Source organism: Littorina saxatilis, linkage group LG2 (genome assembly GCF_037325665.1).
Source record: "Littorina saxatilis isolate snail1 linkage group LG2, US_GU_Lsax_2.0, whole genome shotgun sequence".
Lineage (NCBI taxonomy): Eukaryota > Metazoa > Mollusca > Gastropoda > Littorinimorpha > Littorinidae > Littorina > Littorina saxatilis.
The window spans coordinates 76,027,463-76,047,746 of NC_090246.1; the positions used below are offsets into that span (position 1 = coordinate 76,027,463).

Sequence of the window (20,284 nt, forward strand, 5' to 3'; positions counted from 1 at the left end):
ATATTGGTATTTTTGAGAAGTAAAATGAATAAAGAAATAGTACAAACAAAACTGAGTATTTTGCATGATTATTATGAAGGTTGTTTTGCGAAAGAAATGATTAAATGCGTGAAAAATGGAGGTCTGATCTGTGACATGAACCATCAACTAGTTTTGTACCTCACTACAAGAATCGTTTAGAATGTCAAAGGACTGCTATTTTTGTTATGTGTGTTTGGTTTAAGTGTACTTGACAGTTGAAATGTTATTTTGTCCACAGAATTGTTTTTTTAAACGAAATTAATCGCTTGAAAGTTTGCCATCACTGTCGTAACATAGGTTTCCACACGCGTGCAACAGCAACAAGTCCTAAATTTGAACTTTAGAATTTGCATATTCATCTTCAACACGATCTTGACATGAAAGGGCATAGAAACTCGCTAAGTTAAATGTTATTTAAGTATTATTTTCTCAAAATTGCATCTGCAAACTAAGTTGAAAGTTGCGCAATATGACATGCTTCTTCAAAATTCAGTTACGATGGTGAACGGTTTTGCAAATAATGTTCAGAGTTTTGAAGAAAGATTAGAACTATTTTGCGCGTAGTGACTTAGAGGTGCGGGTGACTACGCATGCGCAGTTACAGAGAGAAATAGTTCAGCTTCCAGCAGCGAAGAAAGATTTCGAGAATGTTTCCGAAGTCTGTGATTTTGTTACGACAGTGATCAACACCCAAGGTTCTTGAGAAAAGGTGAGTTTTTGCTGCTATGATATTCTATGAAGTGAAAAATTAGGCTAAACATTTGTTAATAATAGTTTTTCTTTCGATTTCACCTAGTCAAAACTTGACTAAATGTTTTAACATAGAGGGGGAATCGAAACGAGGGTCGTGGTGTATGTGTGTGTGTGTGTGTCTGTCTGTCTGTGCGTGTGTGTGTGTAGAGCGATTCAGACTAAACTACTTGACCGATCTTTATGAAATTTGACATGAGAGTTCCTGGGTATGATATCCCCGGACGTTTTTTTCTTTTTTTCGACAAATACTTTTGATGACGTCATATCCGGCTTTTTGTAAAAGTTGAGGCGGCACTGTCACACCCTCATTTTTCAATTAAATTGATTGAAATTTGTGTAAAGCAATCTTCGACGAAGGCCGGACTTCGGTATTGCATTTCAGCTTGGTGGCTTAAAAATTAATTAATGACTTTGGCCATTAAAAATCTGAAAATTATTAAAAAAAAATTATTTATATAAAACGATCCAAATTCATTTACGTTCATCTTATTTTACATCATTTCCTGATTCCAAAAACATATAAATATGTTATATTTGGATTAAAAACAAGCTCTGAAAATTAAAAATATAAAAAATTATGATCAAAATTAAATTTCCGAAATCCATTTAAAGGAACGGTAAGTGTCAATGTTTTCTTTAATTGTAAAAGTTGTATGTTCAATGGAATGGTAAGTCTGAACAAAATAATTACTTTATTTTGTTTTTAGCCAGTGAATGTGGATGCATCAAAATCTTGATAGACATTAAACAAATTCATGTTAGTGAAACTAGTACACATATTGCATCAATCATTAGTTGAAATCGCAGGTACTTGCATGTTTCAGGTGCAAGAGATTCGACCTGATGAACTGGTGGTAACGTTCCTTCGAAGGAAACCGGAGGGGAACTACTATTGCTTTCCAGGGATCGATGATATTTCCTTAGTCCCTACATCTGATGCAACCATGATTCGTGACCCCACCTTCAATGCCAGGGGGCATTATTTCTTTTAAAATAAATTAACTAACTGCAAGTGGCAACTGTTCTATATGTAACCAATGCCTTTGGTTTATTGTCTTAACAATTGAATGAACCACTTTTGAACATTTGCATTCTTCATGTCAAACCTTATAATACATGTCTGGTTGTTCGTTTCCGAGTTACGTCGGTGATGAACTTTTCATTAATGTTTCTCTTTTTTGGGGCAAAGTTTGCTTGATTTTGTCCAGCTTTTTTTCTTTCTGTTCCTGTTTTAGTGTTTGGCATTTTACCTAAGAAGAATCTGGTTGCAAAATCAGCTTCATTTAGTAAAGTTTGTGGGAAAAAGCATAACCGTTTCTTTGTTACAAAAGTGATGTTTCCATGTTACATCGGTGACCATTTTGCATTCTTTTGGGATAACTTTCTAACATTTTGTCTTAGAGCAACAAATCTTTGTATATATGCTATTGTGAAGGTTAAATGTCAATAAGACTGAATGAATGCCATGTATCAACATGTTCTGATCAGGATATCATTAATTAATTTTCATTTTTGTATTGAAATTTTGACGAATGCATGGAACTTTGAAAAAAACATTATTTTGTTGTTTGCATGTAGTCATTTCATATTGAACTCTATAATGGCTTGTGATTCAACAATAATAACTGAATAAAAGTCGTTTTCAGCCTTATAAATGCAGTTTTTTTGTCTTTTATTGTTTCCATGTTACACGGGTGATTTTGCACACATGGTCCAAATAATGCTCAATATATGGCAAACTAATGGCAATGTTATATTTTTTCTTGTTTAAACTGAAAAGGTACACCCTGAGAAGTGTGTAAATAGTATTATCAACGTTTTCTGGGAAGATTTTACTTTTGGTGATAATGTCACAAACAGAGGACGAGATTCTGAGACGCACCCATATCTCTACTAGATCCGAAACAGTACCCCACAAAAAGAAAGACTCTCTGAGCAGCTTACCTGCTGAGCATCCATGTGTCCATGAGAATGAAAAGCTTGGCGATAGTGGTGGATTTCTCCCACAGCCACTCTAAGACTCTGGAACCGTAGTCTAGCAAAGGGTCGACTATACCTTTCCACACTGGCTTGCCCACTGGCAGTATGAGATAGGATATGGACTCTGAAAAATGAATTTTCAAAATTAATGCAAATTTACCTCAACGTGAATTCATGAAGGCTGTTACATGTCCTCCTTATTTCGTTTCCTTCATTTTTTTCCTGCTTGTGTGTGTGTGTTCGTCTGTTTCTGAGTTTTAGGATGCAGAAAGGTTATTTCTGATGCAGTACCTGCAACACTTATCAAGCTTTCAACAGACCTGGGAACCCCTGTTTTGCAGTACTAGGAGTATTCTCAAACAATCTTGGTGTATTTTTTAGAAACATGAGCGTACTCCACACAGCATTTGAATATCCATGATTCAAACATGCTTCACACGCCTCCAAAATCGTATGGGTTCTCCTGCATACTCAGTAAATCAGTAAACCTGCAAACTTTACCCACTTTTAGTTTGACCTTGTTTTTGTTTTATTTTGTTTTGTGTTTTGTTGTGTGTGTGTGTGCGTGTGTTTTATGTCTGTGTGTGAGTGTGTTTTAATAACTTTCAAGTAACGAACTTTACCCACTTTTAGTTTGACCTTGTTTTTGTTTTGTTTTGTTTTGTGTGTGCGTGTGTGTGTGTGCGTGTGCGTGCGTGTTTTGTGTGTGTGTGTTTTATGTATGTGTGTGTGTGTTTTTTTTGGGGGGGGGGAGAAAACAAGACTTGAAAACATTTGATTTGTATGATTATTATCCATTTACCCATGCAAGTATGTTTCTTGCCATTTGAAATGCAGTCTTACCACACTGGGTTTCTAAGTTAGGCCCCTTTCCCTGACCACTTGAAACCAGAAGAAGGCAGCTTACCTACAATGGTAGTTACAACTGTGGTGACAAACATGAACGCTTTTGTCATGAAGCTGCTTTGACTTCCATACTTGTCCGATGTTCCGTGGCGTGGTTTTGATGCATACCGGGAAGTAGTGTAGGAATAAGAATCAGAGTCTGAAAGATACAAACAAAATCACTTCTATTACAACCTGTAAAACTGATGCACAAGCAAAGTTATTATTATTATTATTAAGGAGATTTCTATAGCGCATAACTAAAAGCACAATATCACTAAGTATAAGCACACGCAAACATACTCTGATTAAATAGAACTTAGCTTAGCAAGACACACCAAGAACACTAAACATTTGAGCCCAAACAAAAACAGAGAATTAAATTAAACACTGGACAAGCGATTTAAACAAGCTTAAGGCCTACACCAACTGCAATGGGCTATTTCAAACAAAAGTTCAGTTAACTATAAAAGGCAGTGCATAAAACTCCATAATCCTAAGAGGGTCAAACAAATAAGAAACATAAGACTATTTTACTATAATTACTTCATAAAAAATAATAAACATGGAATACAAAGCTGTAATTGTTCACAACAAATTTAAAAAGATTTTCATGCCATATTTTTTATTATTATTCTCTTTATTTATATTGCACAACACATTTTGACACACACCCAATCTCACACAAGCGCACATACACACACACACACACACATACACGCACGCACACACACACGTGCACTCACACACACACACACACACACACACACACACACACACACCCACACCCACAGTAAATTCAACAAATATTCAAATACATAAAAAGAATTAAGTAAGCGTTTAAAACATATTTTACAAACAACACGTATATATACAGTGTTAAATATGTGAGACTACCCAATAAACAATATTTAACTAGTGAGTTTATTTAAAATGCTAGCAGATATAATCATATCATGAGGCCGGCAGGCGTGTGCTTTAGGTATTGTAAGCTTCTCCCAGTAAGGTAATATATTGTACTTCGTTGCAAGCCCCTGGAGCAAATTTTTGATTAGTGCTTTTGTGAACAAGAAACAATTGACAAGTGGCTCTATCCCATCTCCCCCCTTTCCCCGTCGCGATATAACCTTCGTGGTTGAAAACGACGTTAAACACCAAATAAAGAAAGAAAGAAAAGAAAGAAAGGTATTGTAAGCAGACTTGAAAAGGTGGGTTTTAAGGGTCTTTTTGAAAGTAGAAGAGGTTTCACAGTCACGGATGGGGTGAAGTGACCACTTAAAGCTGCCTTAAAGCAAGGGTGTTCATGTGAATCTAATAAATGATTACAAAAAGTGTCCATTACATGAAGCTCTAACATTACTGTTCATCGCATCAGCTCTTTTCAACCTGTTATTATTTGATTACTCTCAATTGTTGTGCCAAACATATAAGAACTGGAGCCTTGTTTCCTCACCTGAGAAATCATCTGTCTCGTCCAATCCTGAAACACAGAAAGGAAAACGAGGATCATTAAATGCTGTTCAGTTTTTTAATCTTCCAACACAGCTTTGTAAAATCAAGAGGCGAAGCCTTCAAGGCTCACGTAAGAAATCAACAAACAGTAACACAAACTCAATCACTCCGTCACACATACACACACACAGTAAGCATAGGTGACACAGTGCAAGAGTGCGAGACACTTGATCTAGATCTGTCTGTCTGTAGCCTACTTACGGGGACACGACTGCCTGAGATGGCCAGATCGACACTGCGCTTTCGACAGCGCTGCGCTTCCTCGCGCAGACACTGGAAACACGCTGTGCAGATTAACCTGTAGGAAATCTCCTTTGGTATCGTCTTTATCTATTTTTCTGGAGCTACGAAACCGAACAATGTAAAATCGTCTTCTCCGAATCGGCGAACTGCAGCTCGGTGATAACTGTATCTATACCACAATCCTTCACGCGATCTGACCTAACCTTGACCCCTGACCTGGTCTACATACCACACAGACACAAACCAGTCACTCATTTTCTTTGGATACACACTTTAACTACATACGTGCCGACGAAATGTTGATCATTGCTTCAATACTTTGATTTTGAAGCTGTTGTTTCTATATATATATATACGACTTGTGTCTGTGTGTGTGTGTGTGTGTGTGTGTGTGTGTGTGTGTGTGTGTGTGTGTGTGTGTGTTCGCGATGCACGCCCAAGGTTCTTGGTGGATCTGTTTCAAATTTGGTGCCCATATTCAGGTACACCCCGGACACAACCTGGTCGATGAGATATTTCAACACGTGCTCTCAGCGCGCAGCGCTGAACCGATTTTGGTTTTTCTGTTCATCTTCCCAGATCAATTCCCACTAACTCTTCCTTATCTTCTCCAGTGTTTTGCGTTTATCTCCCTTCCTTCGTGTGGCGTCAATCCATATTCCCGTTTCTATTTTTAGAAGGTCACTGTCGACAACGCTCATTCCATATTCCCGTTATACTATTTTTAGAAGGTCACTGTCCCGGTGAAGCCGGGTATTACTCTTCCTTATCTTCTCCAGTGTTTTGTGTGTTTATCTCCCTTCCTTCGGCTCGACTTCTTCCCGGCGAAGCCGTACCCGGCGAAGCGGGCATTCATCTAGTAAATAATAACCAGGTAAAATTAGTATTTCGGTGTTCAGTCAAATGTTAAAGTTTCTACCACAGACATACATTCATACAAACATACATATGCACGCACGCACGCACAGACAGACAAAAGTTAGCATCGCATAGGCTACACTTACGTAAGCCAATAAGCAAAGCAACTGCTTATATGACTCACTTACACCGTAAGTAATATCAGTGAATCAGAAATGTATCTGCTACTCTAGCTCAATTGACTTAAAGAGAAATGTCATAGACTCTTACTTACTGAGTAGCACAGTCATGTTCATGCCTCCTACTCCTAGTTATAATTTCATACATTCAGAAAGTTGTTGACTGCTATTTTCATTTTGGACATCAAGAGACATGCCATGAGGTATAGTTTCTGTCTCCACAAGAGAAATGAAGAAATGCTTCTCACCATACATATGATTCACTCGATGATGCTTCTCCTTCTGGCGCTCATCTGATCTTCGTTTATGCTCTTTGTCATATTTGTAGTCATAATCATCATATTCGTAAGATCTGCCTCGAGCTGCTTTCTTTTTTGCTGGAGATCTGATAAGTTCCAGGGAAAAAAGTCACAAAAACTTATGATTTCAAAAACCATCATAAAATGAACTTAAACTGCAAAACTTTCCTTCAGCAAGAAACCAAACACACATCAGAACAGTCACACACTTACACACTAGCACCACAACAACAGAATTTTAATCAAAAAGAACTTTTTTCATTTATTCTAAAAGAAAAGAAACTGTCAGGTGAAGCACTCACAAACTGATGAATCACGACAGTTTTGTATTTGTCATTACTATCAGTAATGGCTCCAAGGAATAAAACATGAAAAGCCCAGAACAGTGTTTGTGCTTACCTGTTACTCTGATCAAATGTAAACCAGCCCTAATCTTTTCCTTACAAATATTTTCTTACCATTTGTATTCTTCAAACAGTTTTAGATTTGTGTAATCACACACACACACACACAATATATATCATTGTTTAAATTCTCTTGATTGCATACTAGCTACTATTACTACTAACCTGGAGGTACGTCTCGGGCGAGCACTGTTGTTGGTGTTGAGCTCGTCTTCATCTATCCCCATTACAGTCTTAGTAACTGTGGTTGTTGTGGTGGTGGTGTACTCTGGTCCGTATCCTGGGCCTCGACCGTAACCTGCGTTGTCACTTCGCCGACGCTGTGCATACCCACCAGTAACTGCATCTGCTGAGAGAATGTCTAGGGCATTGCTGGTTGAGTCTGCTGACATGTGGTTTATGACTGATGTGGTTTTGCGGCGACTGGGATCTTTAGAGTCCAGAAAACGCTTGACCCCTTTCAAATGACTTCCTGACCGCAGGGTCATCCCTTCATAGTAGTGTCTGTAATCCATTCCTGTCACAAAGGGATGGTAAAAAGTATGTAAATGTTGAACACAAGACCATCACACACAGACACATTATGAACCGCTGTCGCATGAATTCATCAAAAGACCTCTTATGTAAGTATTCAGATTTTAGATTCACAAGCAGTACACACACACACCAACCTCCTTCACACAGGTTTATCAAAAGCCCCCTGAAATATGCACAAAACAATTAACTACATGCCAATGAGATGCAGCTGACACACTCTGTCCAGAGACGAGAACAACCAACCTTGCCCTGACTGCTGTATACGCAAGTTCTCCTCCTCAGCAAGCTCTTTGTTGCTCATGCGCGCACCCTCACTCGACATAGGCTCTCCGCCGTCTAAGTTGGCGCCATCAGAATCAAAATCCAGCTGATCCGCTTCGTACAGACTAAAGGAGCTAGCACGGTTCTCTACACTAACACTTCTGTTTGACTGCGCGTGGCTGATCGAGTTTACAGCTTCATTGCGCTGTCCGGAATCCACAGAGCGTTCATAGGTTACTTGTTCGTTCAGACTCATGTCAGAGTCCGAATCCGAATCGTCAAGCATGCTGACTGGTGGAGTGACCATTCCCCGAAGGCGGTGACGAGACATGTTTGGGTTGACCCAATTTTTTCTCAGATGCCTTGGGCTGTAGCTCCCCCTGTACAAGTAAATGAATAAATTAAATAGGAATAAGTCCATCATCGGAGAGGCATTCTTGAGGTATTCAATTATAGTTACATGTATTGTGTTCTGTTTCTAAATCACCCTTTCAGTATACTTTCTGACATGTATGTCTTTAACCATCTTCAAAGGGTGGATCTAGTATAGGTACATGTACTTCCAGGTAAAAAAAAAATGCCACACACAAACACAATAACATTTCAAAACACTCCTAATGCAGAAGCTCTCTATCTTGTATTAAAATTCAATAGCTGAACATGAATTCCACAACCCTAGGCAAACACTTCTAACTGTCCATACAATTATGAAGCAGCAATGAAATAAATATTAGAAAAATCCCAAACAAAAACATGCAGTCCAAATACATAAAGGACCAGTAGAACTAGAAATACAGTAAACAGTTCTCTTTGGCAAAAGTGCAACGATGCAAAAATTTTAATTTATCATTTTATGGAAAATTTCCTAGATAAATTTTCATTTAATTAATATACTTACCCGAATCACATTAGCATTGAGTCACCTGAGATGCTTATCACTGAAAAACGCTTACCCGGCTAAAAATTTTAAAGGGAAGCAACCCCATCACCAAAACGAAAGTGAAAGTAGCTTGGTAATGGGCCAGCACACTGGGAGTTACCTCCCATACGGGTGTGTGCCACGTCACTTCCTCTAGGAACACGTGCCTATTCTCATACGGCTTTAAAAATCTTAAAACCATACGCGGGGCAGGTGGGAGGGAATACAGTATGTGATTCGGGTAAGTATATTAATTAAATGAAAATTTATCTAGGAAATTTTCCATTAAATAACATATTCTTACTCCGAATCACATTAGCAGATAACATCAACAAGGCGGTGGGCTAAAAATGAATCAAAACTCACCATCAAGTTCTGGACAGGAACTGACCTGCTGCTATGAGAGCTGGAAGGCCTCTGGAGCCATCCTGTCGAAGAGCCGAGACGTCCCGAAGATAAAAGTTTATGAAAACATCTTCAGAACGCCAAAACGCAATTGTCAGCACCTCCTCTAGACATCTGGAGCGCAGTACTGCCAGAGAGGATGCCCACACCCTCATTTCATGGGCTCGGGCCGAGTCAAGTGGCAAGGAGGGCATGACCCCCCCCCCCCTCTTTGTGCGACTCCACTCATAAGCTTGCTTAATGAGCGAGGACACCCACCGGGCCAACGATACCTTCGACAAATCTTACTCGCGCCTAGAAAAGGGCGAGATAAACAGCAACTTCTGAGAACTAGACCGAAACGGCTGAGTCCGGGCTAAGTACAGACGAAGAGCCCTCACAGGGCAATTGACCGAATCAAGGTCATCCCGGGCCAACGCGCTGATCAGAGCCTTGACTCTAACCAGCGGAGAGGCCTGCCCCAGAGACTGATTCTTGGCCAGGAAATCGGGCCGGAAACGCAAAGATGCGGAACCGTCCGACTAAAAGGAGATATCTCCAGGCTGACCCGACAGGGCGTGGACCTCGCTACCCCGTCGGGCCGTTGCCAACAAAAGAAGAACCAGCGCTTTGCGAGTGACATTGAACAGAATGGCCTCGCTCAAAGGCTCAAAATCCGCAGAACGTAGGAATTCCAGGATTAAAAACAAGTCCCACTTGGGAGCGGGCAAACGAGCTTTCGCTTCCTTAAGAGCAGCCCTTTTAATGACTGCAGCTATAACGCCCCCGACTCGAACAGACCGACCGATCTGCTTAAGAGTCGCCGAGATAGCGAAGCGCCGGACCCTCAACGAGGAGCCTGAGGCGCCCTGCGAAGACATGAAAGAGAGGCGGTTGGCGACCTGAATAGAGCGCGGAGCCACCGAACTCACCCCTGTAGCTGAACACCAGGCAGTCCATGCCTTCCAGTGGGAAGCATAAACTGACGAGGTGGACGCTCTATGCGAGCGAGCCACCAAGTCCAGACGGATGGAAACCATCAGGAGAGGCAAAGTGGAGCAAATCTGAGCTTAGAGCTTGTGCACCCTTCTCTGAGAAGGCTGGACAGTCCACGCGACCGTGTCGAAAGACATCCCCAGATAAGTGAATGTCTGTGACGGGGTCAGCTCCGACTTTCCCTGGTTGATCGAGAACCCCAACAAGTTGGATTCTCGAAGAACCATCAGGGTATCTTGCGAACAGCCGCTCTGGGACTGGTTCATGATGAATCAGTCGTCCAGATAAACCCGCAGGCGGATACCCTAGGACCTCACCAGTGCACAGACCTGTCTCACCACCATGGTGAAAATCCATGGTGCGAGGGACAGCCCGAAAGGGAGTGCGCGAAACTGGTAGATCTGATCTCCCCACCGGAAACAAAGCCATTTCCGGTCGGCCGGATGCATAAGAATGAAAGTATGCGTCCGTGAGATCGATCGAGGTCACCCAGTCTCCTGGGCGGAGAGAGTCTCGGACCGAGGCTGGCGTCTCCATCTTGTCTTTTATCTCACTCAAGAAAGTGTTGAGGAGAGATAAATCCAACACGGGACGCCGTCCTCCTGACGCTTTGGGAACGGCGAAAAGACGCCCTAAAATCCCAGGGAGCTATGGACCCGAACTCTCTCCACCGCGCCCTTCTGCTCCAGGGAGGCAATTTCCGACTGCAAGACGGAACATGCTTCCTGCGAGAAGATGGGCTTGAACCGCGGTGGCACTCGGGTAAGAGGCGCCTTTTCCTCCCGCCAGAGCAGGCGGAAGCCCGATCTCACCACTCCCACAATCCATTGGCTGTCTACTACCGACATCCAACGAGAAAGCGCACGGGAGGGGCCTCCCGCCATCACCAAGGTGGAAGGCGGGAGGGGGGTGAGATCGGGAGCGCTTCATTGGGGGTGTGGCTTACTCCCAGAGCTGCCACACCCCCTCCCCGATGCCGTCCTCTTCTTCCTGCCACGAGCGACCGGCAGAGCCTGCCGCTTCTGAGCTGGCTTGAGGTTCGACAATGTCTGAGCCTGCTTTTGCTTAGAAGGCTTAGACTGTTTCACCCCCTGCAGAGTGAAGTCGAGGAACTGACTGTCCTTGTTCGACTGAATCTCCTTCTGTCTGGCATCCATTGCCAGAGAACAGAAGCGAGATTCCTCTGAGACCGGGGAGACTCTCAAGGTCTCCCTAGTAGCCATCTCAGTGAACTGGGACTGCGAGAGGAAGAGATCCCTCCTACAGAGGACCGCTTGGGTGTACTGTAGAGAGGAAAGACGCAAATGTTCCTCATTGACCTTGGCCAATGCGGTAAAAAGCGCAGATACATCGTCCGCATTTTGTTCTTCACTGAGAGTGAAAGGAACCAGCGAATCGATCAATGCCCGATACAGAGTCCGAACAAGAGTCTCCGCAACGGAGGACAGTTCGATCTGCCGACGTCCAACCTCCTCAGCAGAGAGGAGGGAAGCCTCAGAAACCGGCAGAACCAGATCAAGCTTGATCGGTTTAGCCAGAAGAGGCAGCAATTCCCGGGGAACCGGAAGGGTAGCCCTAGGGAGTGCAAAAGACGCCAGCCAGCTCTGGCTCTGAGTGGGCAAGCTAAGCTTCCTATTGCCCGTAGGCACGAAGGAAGAGGCTTGAGAAGCCGACGCCACCCACTGCTGAGCTGATTCCGGAACTGGACCAAAAGGAAGCAGTAACGGAACAGGCACTGGCCGAATACCACTCCCCGCATGTGCTGGACGAACCAGCGAATGCGAAAGTTGGTAAGCCACTGACGGAGACTCGGCGAACCGGAAGGAAGAAACATCTTCCTGTGCCGGCCGGAAGTCCGCCATGGCCGAAGGATCGAACGGAGCGGAAGAGTCCGCAGCCACCACCCCTTCGGGGAAAAAACGAGACGCTACTTCCGCCGCGATGTCAAGAACAGACTTGAGCTTCGACGGAAACACGCCCCGAGACTCCTCGTTGACCACTGATGGAGCATCAGAATAGTCACACATGGAACCATGACCAAAACCACCAGTTCCGGAAGCAGAAGCATGCCCTGGCAAACCGGAAACCGGAATGCCTGTGCACGAACATTATCCTGCAACCCAGAACCTTGTGAAGGTAAGGGTAGGCAGGACGACCATCCGTAAAAACCGGAGCTGGATGAGCTGACGTCACTCCCCCATCCGAGTGGAGTGATGCCTGCTCAAGCCTAGGCACTAAATGGCCGGAAGGCGTACGCTGGAATCCACCCTCTGATATCCGGAAGGAAGCACCAGAAGAGGAAGCAGCGTGTCCGGCCGAAACCGGAAGTGTAGTCGACGAAACCGCGCAATGCGGAATTGAAGGCTGCACTGGTTGACTTCGTGATCCGGAAGGACCGGAAGTCAGTGAAAACTCCATACTGCCGCAGCCGCCGTAGCGTGCCTGCGTGGACGGATCATCACCTCCGGCGAGTGCCGGTAGTGCAGCCGACAGAACCGCGCAATGCGGAAGCGAAGGCTGCACTGAAACCAAAAACACCAGTTCCGGAAGCAGAAGCATGCCCTGGCAAACCGGAAACCGGAAATGCCTGTGCACGAACATCATCCTGCAGCCCAGAACCTTGTGAAGGTAAAGGGTAGGCAGAACGACTATCCGTAAAAACCGGAGCTGGATGAGCTGACGTCACTCCCCCATCAGAGTGGAGTGATGCCTGCTCAAGCCTAGGCACTAACAGGCCAGAAGGCGTACGCTGGAATCCACCCACTGGTATCCGGAAGGAAGCACCAGAAGAGGAAGCAGCGTGTCCGGCCGAAACCGGAAGTGTAGCCGTCGGAAACCGCGCAATGCGGAAGTGAAGGCTGCACTGGTTGACTTCGTGATCCGGAAGGACCGGAAGTCAGTGAATACTCCATCCTGCCGCAGCCGCCGTAGCGTGCCTGCGTGGACGGATCATCACTTCCGGCGAGAGCCGGTAGTGTAGCCGACGGAACCGCGCAATGCGGAAACGAAGGCTGCACTGGTTGACTTCGCGATCCGGAAGGACCGGAAGTCAGTGAATACTCCATCCTGCCGCGACCGCCGTAGCGTGCCGGAGCGGACGGATCATCACTTCCGGCAAGTGCCGGAAATGCGGCAGCCGAAACCGACTGCCGCCGCTGTTCGATCAAATCCGGGGCCTCGTAGGTTATCGCCGGAAATGAAAGATCAGCATGGTATCGGTCGTGACCCGAAGCGAAAGAGCTGTCTCCCGAGAGAGAACGTCCAGGCGCCTCACGAGGGCTATCGGACCAGCTCTGCTTACCAGCCGCAGCTGAAGAGGGAGGACGCTGCTCCAAACCGGAAATGGAAGGCAAAGACCCGGAAGCCAACGCCCGGACGTCACTGCCAGATGCCGGAAACGCCAAACAACTGGCGACGGAACGCTGGAACTCTGCCTGCACCAAGCTGCGGATTTCCGGAACCAGTGTCTAAAACAGAAAGGAACCAACGCACCCTGCACAGGTGCTAACAACGAGGACGAAGTCTCCGTAGTAGAGAACCGGAGCAGACGTAACAGTAGCGCTAGGCGCCGCAAAAGATAGCAGAAGTAGTAACAGCGCAAGGCGCCGAAATAGGTACAGACAACAAAGTGCTACGTTCTTGGTCTGTACAAGTAAAACTGCTTAAGAAGAAGCCTAAGGCTTAAATTTCCCCTTGGGGTCCGACTTGCCACAGCGCTTGCCTGAATCAGACATGCTGTCAAATCCATGTAAACAACACGAAAACATTTTACTGAACGTAAGTCTAAACGACTGAAAACTCAGTAAAAACACACACTTTCGCGTCAACAAATTACGATAGCTACACTTGCCTAACAAAAACAGAGGCACGTAGAGCTACAAACAAAGTCACACGAGCTAGTAAACTAACTCACACAACAAAATGGCGAAACACGCAAGTAACTGACACACAAGTCAACAACACGTGGCAACGCGAAAAAATTTACTGACACGTAAGTCTAAACGACTGAAAACACAGTAAACACACACTCTTTCGCGTCGACAAAATACGATAGCTAAACTTGCCCCACAAAAACAGAGGCACGTAGAGCTACAAACAAAGTCACACGAGCCAGAAAACTAACTCACACAACAAAATGGCGAAACACGCAAGTCACTGACACGCCGGTCAACAACACGTGGCAACGCGAAATTTTTTTTTTTACTGAAACGTAAGTCTAAACGACTGAAAACGCAGTAAACACACACACTTTCGCGTCAACAAAATACTATAGCTACACTTGCCCAACACAGAAAGGGGCACGCAGAGCTACGAGCAAAGTCATACGAGCTAGCTAACTAACTCACACAACAAAATGGCGAAACACGCAAGTCACTGACACACAAGTCCGCAAAAAACGGACAACGTACAGTAACGAAAACAGCGCAAACAACCAACAACAAACGGGAACGAGCTCACCAAACTGAAGGCAAGGCGAGCAGAAAAGCTGGGTAACGTGGCCGGCGGGTGTCACTCAAACACACAAGGTCAGCCACAGAGCGTCAAAAAGTGAACCGTCCTCTCCGAGGTGAAAAAGACGTATGAGAATAGGCACGTGTTCCTAGAGGAAGTGACGTGGCACACACCCGTATGGGAGGTAACTCCCAGTGTGCTGGCCCATTACCAAGCTACTTTCACTTTCGTTTTGGTGATGGGGTTGCTTCCCTTTAAAATTTTTAGCCGGGTAAGCGTTTTTCAGTGATAAGCATCTCAGGTGACTCAATGCTAATGTGATTCGGAGTAAGAATATGTTATTTAATGTGCATTTAAATAATTATGTGTTAACATGGACAACAGGAAACTTACGATTTGGCGTATGTATAATCAGTTTTGGGTAACCTGAAAAGACAGGAATAGAACATATCACCACAAACACATTCTTGTGAGAAAACATCACTGGGCACATTACTTTTTGATAACAAAACCCCTGAAAGCAAAGAAACATGATACAAAATAATAAAAAAACAGCCAGGCTATTCTTGCAGGTACAGGTCTAAAAGTTAGGTAAATAACTTGTGCATTCCATTTCCAGACAGGAAAATATAAATATTTAGTAACAAAGTCAAAGACAGTCTGGAAGAAGTTCTGTGAGTATAAGTGTCAACTATTGATAACAGGTTGTTACTGGCTAAAACTTGGGTACCATGACCAGAGCACTACATTTATTAGTACACACTAAGTTTGATTAAAGTTAACCACAATAAAATGTTCTGAAATGTCAACATCACTAAGCTGAGGGACACAAATGAATGGCAACAAATGTATGCTTATGTATACATGTATGTGTTTCTGAAGTGTATCACTATCAAGCGTAACCTACACTGGTCACATGTGTTAAGTGCTTTCAAAAAATTTAATTCACACTAGCTACTATAGATTAGTAACACACCTATTCCACCCCCAACAAAAACAACAGAACACAGTTTAACACATTGTACGATTAAGTGTTATTGTATAAATATTATTAATGGAAAAATTACTTAACAATGCTAGGAACTAAAATCCTGAGTATGATTCTATGAATAAGACAAATTATAGTTCTACTTCTACTTATCTTTATGTACAGAATTCAGAAAACAACTTCCCTCCAGAAATTACAGCACTACATGTAGAACTACAAGCCAGTTGTTATTTTAAGCAAATCTAAAAAGTAGCAACTAATCCTTTCTCAAAAATTTCAAAATCAAGGAAAAACACAAAATGTTGCCTAAGTTAAATGAAATAACTATTGAATGTCTTATTGCAGTTTGTAAATTGTCAACATAGAGATGATGAGTGCTTTATAAGTCTTATAGTTATAACCTGTCATCTTCTGATCCTGGACTTGGAGCCTGAACTGAGCCTCTTCATTTTATAATCCAAACCTAACAAGGCTTTTCTTGACAGATCCACAGTCACTCTGTAACTCTGATAAATCCACACGTGTGCATACCATGTCAAATGCAACATTCAGTTTAGCACTGTAATTTACACGGCACATAGTTTGTGAATGTTTTATCAGGAAAAAAGATATAGGCATAAATAGGAGCTGTGGAGGAAAACATAGGAATCAGCGACAGAAACCTGATTATAATTGTTATACAGGCTGCAACAGGCACACATTAAAGTTGAAAAGTACACATGTATAGGGTTCAAATATGAGTCAGTTAATTGGAGTAAAAAGAATGGCTTTGTTAAGGTGAAATTTATACAGGGAGTACTGGACCTGAGAATGAAAGCAAAATAAAATACTAAGTAGAAAACACAAATGGGATAACCACAGTAATGTTTCGGAAAGGTAAAAAACATGTACTGTAATGCAGATTCAATAAAAAAAATTTTGTTGTTGAAAAGTCATAAAAAATCAAGTTTCACACAATTGAAATCAAAGTTAGTAGAAGTAAAAAATAAACCAAGAAAAAATAACCTACTTAGCAGTACTGGCGCATAATCTGAAAGGAAAACGTCTGTTGTAAAAATGTCCGCAATCAGCATCTTGCTGTCCTGTTGTGTACAAGCATGAGGGTGCATATGGATAAAGAAACTACAAGTTGAAAAATTATTTCAAAATCATGTACACATTTATAACACTTATTGACAGAGAGATTAGACACAGCCATTCCTGACGATCATGTCTGGTCCGCACAAAGATAATCACTAAATCAGACAAAAGTCAAATGTAAGGGGTCAGGTCTAAGTGCCTATGTTGGACATGAGTTGGTTTATACGATTTGTTTGTTTGTTTGTTTGCTTAACGCCCAGCCGACCATGAAGGGCCATATCAGGGCGGTGCTGCTTTGACATATAACGTGCGCCACACACAAGACAAAAGTCGCAGCACAGGCTTCATCATGTCTCACCCAGTCACATTATTCTGACACCGGACCAACCAGTCCTAGCACTAACCCCATAATGCCAGACGCCAGGCGGAGCAGCCACTAGATTGCCAATTTTAAAGTCTTAGGTATGACCCGGCCGGGGTTCGAACCCACGACCTCCCGATCATGGGGCGGACGCCTTACCACTAGGCCAACCGTGCCGGTCAAGACAAAAGGTGTACATCAGTTTATATGATTTTAACAGACTTTAACTTTTAACTTATAAGCAATGTCCTTCAGTTTCAAATTTACTTAAGTATAGCTCAATTGACTGGTGCTTGTGCCCTCCTTGCCAAGTGTTAAACTTAAAACACATAGAGACACATAAAACATACACTGTACTGAAAACATACAATGATATAGTCATTTACCTCAATCTAAATATAATCCTATAAACTCAGACACACTGATAAAACTTCTACCTCTGTTACCTGGCATTTTTTTTTAGTGTTCTTTGCATCACCATCTGATTAAGTAAAAACAAAAACACCCATGCAATCAACCAAAAACACCAGTGATAACTTGTTGTCTTCACAGGAAACTATGCATTAGAAATTACAAGGAAGACATGAAAGTAACAATAAACAAATACTTTTTTTATAAACTTCAACAGGATTACTTACACATCAAAACTCTCGTCCTTGGAATACTCTTCATACGACGAGTTAAGGGTGCTATTGAACAAGCGACGGGACGTGCTGCGCTCACTATGCTGTGTCGTCACTGATCTGAAATCACAATACCACAACTTCTGTTACTGTAAGATAGAAAGGAAAAATAACGCTCAGAGTTATGACTTGAAATAAATACTACAGACCCCCTTAATTCCTCCCCCACCCTTAAAATAGAACAAGAAGGGCAAAGCCCATACGACTCACATGCTTTACACATTTTTCCTACCAAAATACATGTGACCTTGACCAAAGGTCAAGGTCATCCAAGGTCATGCAACACAAAGCTGTTAATTCAAGACATAGGAAGTACAATGGTGCTTATTGGCTCTTTCTACCATGAGATATGGTCACTTTTAGTGGTTCACTACCTTATTTTGGTCACATTTCATAAGGGTCAAAGTGACCTTGACCTTGATCATATGTGACCAAATGTGTCTCATGATGAAAGCATAACATGTGCCCCACATAATTTTTAAGTTTGAAACAGTTATCTTCCATAGTTCAGGGTCAAGGTCACTTCAAAATATGTATACAATCCAACTTTGAAGAGCTCCTGTGACCTTGACCTTGAAGCAAGGTAAACCAAACTGGTATCAAAAGATGGGGCTTACTTTGCCCTATATATCATATATAGGTGAGGTATTGAATCTCAAAAACTTCAGAGAAAATGGGAAAAATGTGAAAAATAGCTGTTTTTTAGGCAACATTTATGGCCCCTGCGACCTTGACCTTGAAGCAAGGTCAAGATGCTATGTATGTTTTTTGGGGCCTTGTCATCATACACCATCTTGCCAAATTTGGTACTGATAGACTGAATAGTGTCCAAGAAATATCCAACGTTAAAGTTTTCCGGACGGACGGACGACTCGGGTGAGTACATAGACTCACTTTTGCTTCGCATGTGAGTCAAAAACAAGAGAGAGAGAGAGAGAGAGAGAGAGAGAGAGAGAGAGAGAGAGAGAGAGAGAGAGAGAGAGAGAGACTCAGAGAGAGAGAGAGAGAGAGAGAGAGAGAGAGAGAGAGAGAGAGAGAGAGAGAGAGAGAGAGAGAGATCAAGACAAAGAGACAATTACAGACTTGAGAGAGACAGTGACAGAGACGGAGCGAGAAAAGCAGTGTGCTAAATTATAACACAGGGATTTTGAAAATGGAGGTATTTTTAGTTTGTATGGATGTCATGAACAGGAAAACTGGAAACTATGACCCCCAATACAGTAGTGGGAGGTCTGAAAATAGGGGGTCTTAGCAGGGATCGCGGATGGGTGGTGTTGTACTGTGAATTTATTTCTTTATGTTGCATTCAAAGTAACAAGAGTGGCTTTATTCAAACTGAACAGCAGAGAGGTTTTATAATAAGATGTGAACTTCTTTATTCATCATTCACTTCAATACCACAGCTTACTGAAGTTACTTTAATACTTTATTCTCCACTGATCTGGCAGCTAGATCATTTACTTGCAACAGTCAAATGTATTGTGTAACAGATCTGCATAATAATATATTCTACTGTTGCAAAACAAACAAATGACTTTCTATAAAGTATACTAATTCCGTCTTGCACAATTTCTAAGTAACTGTTTGGAGTGACTGTGTTCCTGGCAAATTACAACATGTGGCCATATGGCCAAAGTCAAAGAGCCAACTGAAGCTAAAACTAACTGGGAAAGGTGGAACTTTCTTCCTGTCCCAGTCCGGAGGAGCATGGAGGGATACACAGATCGAGCTACTAATCACATGCACATGTATGCAGGTGTGCTGGCCTTTCAGTCTCCTTGTCTGGATCAATCATGGCACTTTTCACAATGGCTCTCAATCTCACTGAGTCACTCAGCCATGACCCTGTCTGTGCCACAAACTGCCTTTCCACTGTGCTCATTACTGTGCACCACTGTGCTCATTACTCTGTGACAGGTGTACTGAATTTACCGAATTCTAGTTTTGCTGGTTCATAATATTGTATTATTATTACATGATTCATGCACACACCATTCTCACAGATATCTGATCATAGCTCACACTCACCTTCACAGACATTTAAAACTTAATAACATAAAATGTGCATACACACTAGTTGTTTTAAAATTTAATGAAGTTTTTGTGTTCAATCCCAGCAGAAATTGCTCATACTCAAAGTCAAATGCCATGTAAACTCCACTAAAATATTTCGTTCATAACTATATTTAATTATTAATTTAAAGAAACATTAACAAGACGGCCCTTGACTACGCTAGCTACTGTTCACACTTCGATGGCCAAAGGCTTTGCAAAGCGGTTCAATCACCCAAATACGAGGGGCGAGTACTAGGACGACTATTTAGTCCCGAATCGCTGGTTTCAAAACACTTCAAATTCAAACAATCAAACCCCGCTTGTATGTAGGTCACATTCATACGCAGTGTACTCTTTTAGCTTCAAGCGCTCGTTTATTTTCTGTATCGGCTCGCGCGGAGGACTGATTCATTGCATAAATTTGGCTCTGTACT

General features: G+C 42.7%; 1 protein-coding gene across 3 annotated transcripts in view; it reads right to left on the reverse strand.

Moving 5' to 3' along the window:
- LOC138959738 (SUN domain-containing protein 2-like) overlaps positions 1-20,284 on the reverse strand; it is a 40,815-nt gene that overhangs the window by 18,684 nt on the left and 1,847 nt on the right. For 2 of the 3 annotated variants that reach the window (XM_070331344.1, XM_070331343.1), the window contains exons 2-9: positions 17,751-17,855; positions 15,077-15,109; positions 7,915-8,312; positions 7,300-7,651; positions 6,680-6,816; positions 5,093-5,119; positions 3,662-3,799; positions 2,719-2,878 (exon numbers count right to left, since the gene is read on the reverse strand). In XM_070331344.1, the coding sequence (XP_070187445.1) occupies positions 2,719-2,878; positions 3,662-3,799; positions 5,093-5,119; positions 6,680-6,816; positions 7,300-7,651; positions 7,915-8,263 (1,163 nt within the window). In that variant the 5' untranslated portion in view covers positions 8,264-8,312; positions 15,077-15,109; positions 17,751-17,855. Of the gene's footprint in view, positions 1-2,718; positions 2,879-3,661; positions 3,800-5,092; positions 5,120-6,679; positions 6,817-7,299; positions 7,652-7,914; positions 8,313-15,076; positions 15,110-16,680; positions 16,702-17,750; positions 17,856-20,284 lie in introns of all 3 variants that reach the window. The other variant, XM_070331342.1, reaches the window with a different exon arrangement.